This window comes from Pterocles gutturalis, unplaced genomic scaffold, assembly GCF_000699245.1.
Source record: "Pterocles gutturalis isolate BGI_N339 unplaced genomic scaffold, ASM69924v1 scaffold2730, whole genome shotgun sequence".
In the NCBI taxonomy this organism is placed as follows: domain Eukaryota; kingdom Metazoa; phylum Chordata; class Aves; order Pterocliformes; family Pteroclidae; genus Pterocles; species Pterocles gutturalis.
This window is the reverse complement of record NW_010145604.1, coordinates 7,699-19,577: the sequence shown is the minus strand read 5'-3', so window position 1 is coordinate 19,577 and position 11,879 is coordinate 7,699. Positions and strand designations below refer to the sequence as shown.

General features: G+C 50.9%; 1 protein-coding gene across 1 annotated transcript in view; it reads left to right on the top strand.

Moving 5' to 3' along the window:
* The window catches only part of MLPH (melanophilin), a gene marked incomplete at its 5' end in the record, with an annotated part of 25,414 nt that overhangs the window by 8,382 nt on the left and 5,153 nt on the right, over positions 1 to 11,879 (top strand). The window contains 5 exons of the mRNA XM_010085423.1: positions 859 to 1,054; positions 2,338 to 2,498; positions 6,696 to 6,779; positions 8,524 to 8,715; positions 11,748 to 11,879. The exon at positions 11,748 to 11,879 is cut by the window's right edge and continues 60 nt beyond it. Coding sequence (XP_010083725.1) covers positions 859 to 1,054; positions 2,338 to 2,498; positions 6,696 to 6,779; positions 8,524 to 8,715; positions 11,748 to 11,879 — 765 coding nt within the window. The remainder of the gene's footprint in view (positions 1 to 858; positions 1,055 to 2,337; positions 2,499 to 6,695; positions 6,780 to 8,523; positions 8,716 to 11,747) is intronic.

The following is an 11,879-nucleotide window of genomic DNA, read 5'->3' as shown; positions in this document are numbered from 1 at the left end:
GATGGTGTTGCACTGGATGTGGCAAACACTCTTCCAGCCTGAGGTGCTTCAGATCAAGTTTTTTGGGCTGCTCCTGTTAGCCTTTCCTATTGAAATGTAGCTTTAAAAAAATTGAGTAACTTTAAACTGTACCCCTGCGTAGAACTAGGGTGTGCTGAGATGTGTAACAAAGGCTTTAAAAAAACCTCAGTTCATACCATTCCAACTTAATTGGTAAGAATTTTGAGCAAAGAAGAGGGTGGTGAGGCAGTGGTCCAGGTTGCCCAGAGAAGCTGTGGATGCCCCATCCCTGGAGGGGTTCAAGGCCAGGCTGGATGAGGCTTTGGGCAACCTGGGCTAGTGGGAGGTGTCCCTGCCCATGGCAGGGGGTGGCACTGGATGGGCTTTAAGGTCCCTTCCAACCCAAACCACTCTGGGATTCTATGATTCTTTCTTTCTTTATCTAGGCCTGTCTTCATGCAGCAGAATTCAACGTGAGTCTAGGGAGGGCTGGCCTCTGTCGGGACCACCCGAATGAGGTTTATCGGTTGCAGATTATTGGAGGGGCAGAGGGTGGCTGCTGTTTGAGTGAGCGAAAGGGCACGGTGTTTGTAAGAGAAGAGGGTTTATCGCAGCCCCGCTGAAGGGACTCTGTGCCTCGCTCTCGTAAAAGTTCACGGTGCCCCCTGGCAGCGATGGGAGGTATTGCTCAGGGTTCATCAGCAGGATATATATGGCAGTCTTCAAAACGGATTAGGAGGAACTGGCGTTATAAAAGGTCAATCCTTTTGGAGGGTAAAGCTAGGAGCTGTTAGCGCAGGTCAGGAGAGGCAGGGTGTCCTCGTGGGCAGCTGCTCAGCAGTAACCCCCATCTCCCAGTCCTTCCCAGATTTCCCCAACTCAGCCGAAGATGCCTCCCGGACGGAATCCAGGATCGCAGAGGCAGATCTGGTCTTCCACCACGTCTTGCAGGAACAGGGACAGGGCATGAGCCCCCCGGAGCAGCACTTCAGCACAGAGGTTCGGCTCACTGTCAATTCACGGAGAAGGAGCCTGGAAAGAAATGCAAAACCTGGTAGGTGTCTCTGGCCAGGCTCCTCTTGTATCTTGGGGAAAAGTGGCTGCAAGGCTTGGACCAAAATGAAAATTATTTTTTTTTTTAACAACCTCAAAGCTACTAAAGGGCTTGAGTTTCAAGACAAACTGTCCATTTACAAAAGCCATTTTTTTCTCGTGAAGGAATCGGCTGAAGTTATTTGGTTGTAATGGGCTGTTCTTGTTCCCAGCAAACTCATTTCTTAAAGCCAGAGGGGTTGCTCCTAAGGTGTCCGTCCCTTTCACATTGGGAGGTCTTGTCCAGGGTACAAATGAGACGTGACCGAGTGACACTACTGGAAACAACAGGATGTGTTTCCTCCTGCAGGCGGTGGCAGATGAGTTGTACTCCTTGCCAAACAATGGTGTGGGTACAGAAAGCTTACAGTTTTAAGGGGACTTGAGCTGGATTAAGACTGGAGGCAAGTGCTGGGGATTGCTAAGGAGCATCCTTGCAGCTGGGCAGGGTTCACCAGCAGGCTAGAGGATCTGTGGTTTTGTGAGTCTATAAATACCCCAGCGTATGATGGGGCAGAATTTGCCTTTTACTAGCGCTGGTTCTCCTACTGTGATAGCAGAGCCAGGAGGGCTGGGTACTGCCTTGTGCACGTGCAGCTGTAGAGTGCATCCTTCTGGGTCTCCCAACTGCTTGGTTGCATTTTCAGGGCACTAGGAAACGCCAGGCACACCTTATTGTGCACTGTTTGAATTCCCACCCTGAGCCCCTCTGGGGTGATGCAGCAGCAGGGCCCTCCAGCTTGTTCATTCCATTTTCTCTCATTCTTTTTGTCTCATTTTACCTTCTCCTTTAAAAGGGAGACTTTGTGCTCTTTTAAATGCTCCATCCCAGACTGGCACCTCTCTAGCCTGAGCTGAACATCTTCCAGCACCTGGACAGTGCATGAAGGGTGATGTCCAAGCTTGAGTGCCAATGCAATGGGGAAGGCAATAGTGGTTTTTTGGTGAGTGGCCTGGCTGTTTGTGGCGTGCAAGAACTAGGGCAATGCTCCTTGTGCCACCGTTATCTCCGCAGTGCTGTGTGGGACCCTGCTGAGCTGGGTGCTGTGTGGCCACAGCGGATGGAGCTGCAGCTGGCCCCGCGCAGCCATCCTTCACCTCGGCCGCCCCTGCCAAAGGTTAGGAAGCGTCATTTGGAGAAGTGCCTCATTATTTGCTTGTCTTAAGGATTGGACTGATGTCTGCAAAGGAACTCAAGGGTGTGAATCTCTTGTACCTTTGTGCTGAAGCTTTCTCTCTCCAAAGGCAGCCCCTGGAAGGAGCAGCCCCCGTCCCGGTACTCTGTGGATATGGACACCTCTGATGAGGACGTGAAGGGAGCCCAGTTCCCTGCCTACCCGCCCCATCACGTGAAACGCCGGAACAGAAGCTCCTCCCAGGAGAACATCAGCCACTCTGGGAATCAGGTACCAAGAGGCTGTTAAACCTCTTCTGAGACCAAGTCTGTGGCCAAGCCTCTCTTGCCACGGGTGGCTCTCATTTTCTGCACCGTGCAGGGTGCTGTAGGATGGTGCAGGATGGTTCAGAGGAGGAGAGAAGCGGCGGTGGTGAACCAAGGCAGTCTCCCAGCCAGGATGCACGGGGGTGGTTTGGTGCCTGTGCTCCGCACATGCAGGTCCAAGAGGGAGCAGAGCAGATCCCAGATCTCCGTAGAGTCGGGATCTCCCTCTTCCCTCTTCAGCTCAGGAACTGAAGAAGGTAGGGGTGTAGCCATTTGCATTGCCAGAGCAATACAGCGGGCCTGGGGGGTGACCTGGGAGCTGGCTTGTCTCAGTGTCACATTGCGATTGTGTGACACCAGCCAGAGGAATGCCCAGGCCACGTCCTGCCCTCCATGCTGTGAGGGACCTGCCAAGGTGGTCCTTGAGACCTGGGAAGGTGTGTTTGAGTCTCCTTCATTCGTTAAGGTGAGGGAGGACAGACTTTGCACTGTTAGGATGGTGCAGAAGTACTCTGGAGCTCTGTGCTTCCTCTCCCAGGCTCTCCTTCCAGCCCTTACAATTTTACCCCCATGGCAAAGAGAAAATCGGGCACTGGTGCTTCGCTCAGCCCGTGCCACTGTCACAGTAACCAGCCTGTTAATTTTCCAGCCTGTCCTTATTAATCTGCAGGTGACCTATGGTTTTCTGTGTCCCCAGAAAGGCTTTCTTCAATTGAGTGCACCGGTGCTCTATGATCAGATGGAGGTTTGGAGAGGGAGGACATTTAATAAGCATCAAGATCCCTTTTTTTTTTTTTTTTTTTTTTTTTTTTTTTGAGGAAGGATGGACTTTAAAAAACCTAAAGTTCCCTTTTTTTTTTTTTTTTTTTTTTTTTTTGCAGTGCATAGTGTTCCTGCCCCAGTAGGACTGGGTCGGGACAACCTGTCAAGTGTCTCTCCTGAGTGATGATAATAGGGGTGAACGGTCTAGAAAAGAGCGTCAAAAAGGCTGCGAGCTTGTGTTTTAATTGTCAAGCAAGGACCTGCAGTTCCTGATGCCACCTTTGGGAATGGTGGGTGGTGAGAACAGTAAAGCGTCCCTCAGACCTCTTGAGCAGCAAAATGCAGGGGGGTGTTTGGCTACAGACACACGGCGAGAGCCAGCTACCAGCCTCTGCTCACAGCCGGTGATTTTGCACATTCTGGTCCCCCCTTTGGGTAATTGATGGGGGGACCTCTAACCGCAGACACACCTTGGCACCACACTTCACGTGCCTGTGCAGGGAACCTTTCCTTCGCCTTTTACGACTTTCAGCATGTGTTTTAATTTGTAAACACCATTCATTTTTCAGTCTGCAGTAAATGGGAGAACCCTGTACGTGGTGTCCTTAATGAGGCCACGGTACATTAGGCACGAAATGTGCACCATGCTTGCAGTGGGGAGATGGGGCCAAACTCCTACCAGTGCTTTTGGTGACTTCCTCCGTCAGCTGGGCAAGCTCTCCCTTCAGAGTGGTCCAGCACACTTTGTGGTTTGCTCCATCACACCGGTACAAGGGAGTACCAGTGCTTGTCATTCTAATGGCTACAGGAAATCTTCTCACTCCCCATTGAACCCCATTTGCTCTTATGCCAACATCATTCATTACATTAAATAGCTCTTCATCCTTCCTGCCCTTTGTGCTGCTGATGTGTTTACAGCTAGCAACCGCCCTCGTGTCGAGCCTTCTCCTCACCCCGCAGGCTCTGTGCTGGACCATTAACCTCAGAACAATGCACGCATGCGTCGCTGTCGCCGTTGGCCAAGGAGAGGCCGGGTACGAGCCCAAACTAGAGAGAAGGCAAGAACATCCAGGTTTCGTTGCTAGCAAGCTCTGTTGTATTGGCAGAGCTGGAAGAGGCTCAGAAGAGGCTGTTGTCCATCCACCCGTCCTGAGGCTGGCAGGAGGGCAGAGGCAGACCAGGGGGATTTGAGACAGCCAGCAGCAGACTTGCCTTCTCCTGAGCTCAGCTCTTTGCCCTGCATCTCTTTGGCCCCACAGATGAAAACTCTCTTTCCCAAAACTGCCTTGGGTACAAGTTTGTCAAAATGTTTGATCTGAAAATGGCTTTTGCTGTAATTCTGGAGAGTATACACTGTTCAGTCCCAAATGCAAGAAACTTAACTTTTCCAGTAACAAAGGCAGAGGCTGTTCCTTTGCCCTGTGACTCCAGAAGCTGAAGGTGATAGAACAAAATTTAAAAAAAAAAAAAACACAAACCAAACCAACACTATTTAAAAAAGTGCTTAAACCTGATGAGACATGAAAAGAAGCCCTGAACTGATAACTGTGCAGGTTTTTGCCTTTAGGCCTTTAGAGCCAGGTAAGAACAGGACCAAGCCACAAGGAATAGCACCAGCTTACCAAGTTTCTCCCCAAAAGCCATTCTGCTGTATCTCAAGGGAGCTCAATGGTTCTGGATTCCCAAAGCTGTCTGGCTCCTCTTCTTTACTTACAGCTTCTGTTAGAGGTCTTGGGTATTTGAGAGACGGGAGGCAGCCCCTCTGCTGGAGTCACCCGTCTTCCCCTGTTTGCCCTGCCTGATGTCCTCCTTATGGGCTGTGTTTTAAGCTTCTGCACTTTAAATGTTTTAATACAGAGCACCGCTTGCCAGCCTTTGTCACACAGAGAGCGACACAGGGCGGTCCAGCCCCTGATGGGGATGCACCCTAATGGGGCAACCACCATGCATCAAACCCAGCCTTGCTTGGGAAGGAGAGCCAAAGCAAGCTCTTCAGCTCCTCTCCTTGTAGCCCATCGACAGCAGAGCGTGTACTGCACTCTGACCTCTCCCAGCCTCTCCGTGACGGAGACAGGGTAGTGCCGGCGCTCGGTTCGTCACCATCTCTTCCTCCGATGGCTCATCACAGGCTTCTCATTGTCACTGGGAGCAATGCAAGAGTCAGGCCTTAAACAGTACCGAGAAACCACTTAGAGGAGGATTGGATTGCTTCCTGCCTGTGGGTTTAATGCTGCTTAGAGATGCATTCAGTTCGGGATGGCAATTACAACGCTCTGCTTGCCACAGTGTCAGGTTTTCATGTTCATCTTCCCTTAAGCAGATGCCATCTCTCTAAGCTGTTGTGAGGATCTAATTAATCGAACACTAGCAAGCACAAAAACTAAGGGCGAGGATGGAAATGTTATAAAAACAAAGCCAAGCCCGCGCGTCTCTTTGTTGGTGCATTTCCTTACTGCATTTACTGCTTGTTCCCCTTTGAATGGCAGGCGGCCGCTCAGAACAGAAGTGATGTGGGAGGCTGTGTTTTATCTATATAAAACAGGCAATATTTCTCATCATTTGTGTCGTATTTGTTTGGATCAAAGGAGAAAGACTTACTTTTTTAAAGAAAGCGAAACTTCAATTTCTAAAAGGAAAAAAGAAGCCAAGCTTCCTTTTATGTTTTCAGTGATTTAACCACAAAATTTGCCTTTGCTCTTGAGCATAGAAAGCAACTTCTCTTTGATTTTCAGGATTTTGTCTCTTGTCTTCTCTCCATGCCCCTTTTTTTCAGTTGCAAGAGTGAGGGAGAAAGAAGGGGCAAGCAGCTTGGTAAACCAAAGCATGGAGAAGTTGGAAAATTTCAAAGTGTGTTGGGGAAAAATTTCAGATTTAATTTTTCCATCTGGAATGTTTAATGGGAAATTCTGACCTTCTGCCCTCTTCCTTTCCAGCACTGTGTTGGCGGGGGAGTGATGGGGTAAGCAGCTGCTTGAAAAACATGTTAGTAGGAGGTGAAAATCAACGTTGACTTGAAATGGGGGCAGCACACAAATGATGGCAAGATAGATGCCTTTGTTACAGCCTGGTGCTTTTGTCTGGACGAGGGACACAGCGGGGCTGGTGATGTGGTTTTACATTCATTCCATCAAAGCTCCCGATGCTCCGGTGGGAATTGCCGTGTGCTGGGTACTCGACGTCGCTTTGAGCTTTCTAGGTTCGAGGAGAGGCTGTGCACCTCCTGGAGCTCCTCAGGGTATCCAAGCCCATATTTTCAAGATATTAGTTTTTAATGTCTTTTAACTCAGCCCACGGTGGCGGTGTCTTGCTGCTTGCTTTTTTCTGCTGGTTGCGCTGTTTCCTCATGGTTCTGTACAGCGGTGGTTGGTCTCTCCTCTACTCCTTTTCTGTCTCTCTCTAGATTCATGAGCTCAACGAACGCATGTCCGCAATCGAACGCATGCTGACCCGCTTGGAGGAAAAAATCCTGGTGCGCTCTGACGAGGTAACCGGGCAAAGCTGGGACACCCCGTGCAGGGCGAGAGCGTGGGCTGTGCCGGTCCCTTCCCCTGGCATCAGAGGGGCTGCTCGGAAACAGCCAGCGTTGCAGGGAGAATGCCAGATAGGCTAAATGACTCGCAGCATTAGATTTTATACCTTTGTTTTGGCCTTGGAGGCTCTTCTCTAGTTCCAGGTGATGGAGTGCTTTAGAAAACATTGCACGGCAGGACCGAAACAGAAGCACATCTAACCCGTGCATATGGGCCCTTGTGAAACCTAGTGCCTTCCTTGCCCCTTCTGCACAAGGAAAATTGGGGTTCAATTTAATAGTCTATGAAAGGCTAATTTCAGGAGTATTTTTAAGTAGGTGTCGGTACATCTGCAGAGCTGTGACAGCTCATTTGAAATCATGGAAGTTAGTACACATGGGGAAGTGACCCGGTTATTGTGAAGATGAGGTCTGAGCCAAGAAGGATTTCTGTATCTCTTCTGAGGTGCCCTTGGCTTACCATGCCATCAAGCTTGGAAGAGAACAGCTAAATTAAGTTAAAGCTGGGCAGCAATGTAGAATCTGTGAATAACTTGGGTCACTCAGCATTGATTTGGGGTTTCTAATTTTAAACTATGTGCTCTTCCTTTGTGTGAACCCATCACCACGAGCTGCTCTAGCAGCTGATGGCTCGATAGAATGGGCAGTGACCATCACAAAGTCCCCTAGGCTCAGATGGAACAATTCTATTTCTTTTTCTTTCTGCGATTTATAACGAGGATGGCCATGTCTGTAACCAGTCAGTGTTTCTCTCCGTAAATCTGACCACGGGAGCAGGAGATGTCCGCGTTTCCAGGTTCCCAGGCTTTGTTCCCGTGTCTAGGGCAGATGAGAGTGGAGGCAGCTGGTCTGAGCTGCCGTGGGACCGGTTGAGGTTAACTATTAAGACAAGCTTTCTAGCAGAAAGGATAGCAGAGCCTGGGAACAGGTTGCCTGGGAGAAACATTGCGTGCTGCCAGTGCCATTGTTCAAGGTTGTTAAGAACAGCTTAGACAAAAACCCATCAGGTATGACACAGATAATTGTGTTCCCGTCTTAATACAAGGGACAGCGAGTTTGGTGACTTCCGGAGATCCCTCCCAGCGCCTGGGTGTTTAACAGGGATCTTTTCCAGGGAACGTGGAGTGCACCTAATAAAAGGGCCAGGTGGAAATATGCCATCTGTCCTACAGGAAAATTGGCGGCTTGTTTTCTCGTTGCAAATAAGATTACCGAGAGGCTCTGAGAGCTGCCCTGGGGAGCGGTTGTTCATGTGGCTGCTTCCCTCACCCTGGTGGACCGTGGCTTTGGGTCGCTGTGATTCCTAATGAAAATACGATGATTTTTGGCCCCAAATCCCCCATGAACACCTTTTTAAGGCGGTTGGGGGGGGGGGGGGTGGAATTTTCCACAGGGAAAACCACCAAGTGCTGTGTGTGGGGAAAATGGGAATGGAGGTTCCTTCGGTGAAGGATTTGTACTCCTCGGCGTGGAGCTGGAGCGCAGCCCGCTGAGCTCTGCTGCTCCCAGGGGCTGGATGGCTGCTCCTTGTGCAAACGGGTGCAGAGAGGGGGCTGGAAGTGTCCCCTTTGCAAAGCCCACCTGTGGTCACACTCCTCAAGCTCCTCTGCTGACTGGTCTCGGTGAGTGTCCCCAGACACGGGCACACCTCCTTGTCCGCCCCAGGAGACCCTGACACAGCTCCCTTCTGCCCTTTCAGTCTCCCAACCCAGCGTCCCAGCTTGATCCTGATGCCGAGGAGGAGGAGTTGAAGAGGAGGCTGGAGGAGCTGGCTAGCAACATCAGTGACAAAGAAGTCTCTTCGGAAGAAGAGGAGCGTGAAGAAAAGAAGAGAGCGAAGAAACCAGAGATGAATTCCTCCGGTGATGACATGGCCAGAGAAGCTCGAAAGGTAATCTGTGTCCTCCCCGCCACACCACTCCTGGCTCCATCTGTGGTTCCTTCTGCTCTCAGCGGCTTATAGCTTACCTGGTCGTAACGCATCTCTTGTTCTGTCGCACACCTCCACCTCGGTGCCTCCCAGGGCTGTCTGGCTCAGCTGCTTGCTTGAACGGGATGTCAAGGGACAGGGAAGCCCCAGGGTGTCAGATATGGATCTCTGTCCTTGTAGACTCTCCCAATCTCATCCAAGAGTCAAAAGTAAAGTCTCTTACAGGTCATGCAGGCTACTGCCTGTCGTGGAGAGGTACACAGCCTCCATGTCTATTCAGAAGAGTTGTCTCAGGATCTGGTTGTCATTATGGAGAAGAGAGCCCTGGGGTGGGAGAAGAGCTTGGTGATGATTTACTACTGGCAGCCTTTGTCAGGCAACTGCTGCAGCCTGGAATGTCTCTGCCAGACCTGTCAGTGCTCCTGTCCTAGGCAAGGGGCTCCCAAAACCCCCAGTCCTGCTTTCACTCTGCAAGGTCAGCGTTTCCTGTACTTACAGCACGGTGCTGCTCCTGCCCCCTACTCAGTGGGGGGGATCTGTGGGGACATGGGCCGGGGAGGAGGAGGGATCACAGCATCTCTGCAGCCCCGTTCCCATCACCCCAGGCGGTCCCTCACCCCCATGGCCCAGCGTAGCTCTCATTTATCCCCCTGCCTGCTGGGTGCATTTCGGAGATCTGCGTTCCCCCCGTGTATCCCTGCGGCAGCGCTGGAGAGGCGTTCACTTGTGTGCAGCCTTGAGGGGAGAATTGCTTCCCCGGCTGGACAGCGAGAGCAGGCAGAGGAACTGGACCGCTTCCCCTTCGCCTTGGCAGCAGGGATGCGTGACATCATCAGGGACGAGCAGGCGGTGACAGCCCAGTGACTGGGACACCCGTCAAAGAAAGGGAGACCTTGTGCATCTCCTGTTGTGCAGAGCCTCCCGAGACAGTCCGTTAGCACAAAGCAGAGAGCTCAGCCTTCCTTGTTGGGTCTCTAAAGGCTGGTTTGTTCATCCCTTCCTTCGGCCTCGGTATGGATGGGGACATTTGCATTTGCTCCCACACATCCATCGCTGGCGAGTGCAGCAAAGGGAGAGAGTGGGGGCTGCGCTGCCCCTCTCCTCTCCTGCAAAGTTCCTTTCAGCTGAGGCTGCGGAGACTTTTGTGGTGCCACGAGGCCTCTCTTTTAATGTGCTTTTGCCCCTCAGCCTCACCAGGCAAAACCTGTCTGCTGCTGGGCTTGGAGAGAGCGGGTGCGGGGACACATTTAGTGCATCTGTGTCAGGTATGAGTCCCTGCACGGCTCTACGTAAAATCTCAAGATGAGAGCAAGCCACCATTCCCAGGACAGCTTCCCTCATGGTTTCAGGTACCATTTGCTGTGCTTTTACTCCCATCAGATCAGTGGTGCGCTGCATCCTCACCCAAAGCTTCCCTCACCATCTCCTTTTTCCTGAAAGCTGCTTTCAGGTGATTGCTGCAGCCAGACTTAACTACTGCTCACGGGTTGAACGATGTGCATCTTCTTAGCAACCGTTTCCAGTTAATTGCCACCCAGGGAATAAGTGGTAACTCACCAAACCAAGGGAACTGCTGATGTGCAGCAGACAGAGGCTCAAACCCTGACCTGTGCTGAGGAATAGCAGGGTATCCGTGTGAGCTTCTTGATTCTCGTACAACAAAGCCTGAACTCTCCAGATTTGCTACTGCCTTTGACCAAAGCCCAGCTCTGAAGCAGGGAGGATGCAGGCACGGTGGTCGTCTCTCAGTGAGGTTGTGCAGGCACACAGGAGCTATATGATGTCTCCTAAGCAAAGAGCTAGGGTTGCAACAGCTCAAGCAGAACCAAATCTGAGAAGTAAAACAAAAATCAGCTTTTTGCTTCCTGGTAACGCTCAGATACCTTTGCGCAGTATTGAGTTAGAAATGCCTGCAGGGATGTAGATGGACCAGCCTTGGTTAAAGGCAGTATCAGCCTGGATCTTTTTTAACAGCAACTTTCTTTATACTTATGCCAGATCCAGGCTTCGATTTTGTGTGATTCTGAGTTTGTTTTCACACGAGTCTCCTCTCAGGTCAGGAGGAAGTCTTCTAACTGGGGAACACTGTGATGAAAGCACATGGTCCTAATGGAAAATGTGGAAAAAAACCTCTGCTGTACCACGAAGGCCCCATAAAATGGTAAAAATATCAGCTGGACTGAGTTGGCTGGTTCTCTGCAGGACAGCTTGCCTGGAAATAGGTGCAGTTGTAAACACAGCTGTTTGTCATCAGTGCATATATCAGCCCCATCTCCTTGGTTTCTAGGGAATTATCAGATGAGAGAGAGATGATGAGTTTCTTCAGTCTATTTTTACGTGTGCTTAATGCCTTATCAAGCGAAAGGCAGCACTTAGGAGCGTTATTGCCGTCAGTGCTCCTTGGGGTGGGGAGAGAGGACATTAGTCCCAAGATCTGGCAGAGTGGCAATACAATAATTTTATGGGTTGTTGTTTTTATTTCTATTTTATTTTATTTTATTTTGCCACCAACTTAAGGAGTTATTTGCATCCATGCTCAGGCTTGCTGGAGTGTAAAGCAATATGCTGCCATTATCCCTCAGCTGCTGAGTAACTGAGGGGCCTTCAGGTGGCCAGGTGCTACTGCTGCTGTCAGACAGCTATGGTGGCACTGCTTCCACCCAGCAGTGCATCCCGGGACAACCTCTTCTCCAAGCCTTTTGAGATGACTTCTTTTGTCACAGCCATCCTCCAGAAAGCATGGGCTGAGATCAAAGCTCTGCTTTGGCCACGCATCCGTCTCCGGTGGAGAGCCCTTCAGGAACAGCATAAGCCCTTTAATTATCGCTTCTCCATCTTTCTCCAGCTCCTGAAGGTCTGATGCCCCTTCACCCCCAACATGCGCTGCTTTGTACACCACGTCAAAATAACATCCTTTCTTGTTTTTGGTTTTGTTTCCCCTCCCACCCCCCCACTCCCCCGCTCTCCGCTTTGTCTGTGCGGGGCGTTTGCAGAGGTCATCAGCTCAGGCTTTGAGCGAAATCACGGCCAAAGTACTGAGAGCCATAAACACCACGGAGAGAACGGTGTGCGAGTTGTTGCATGGAGAGAGCCAGTGCAACGGCGGCTGCGCCCCCCCCCCGGGG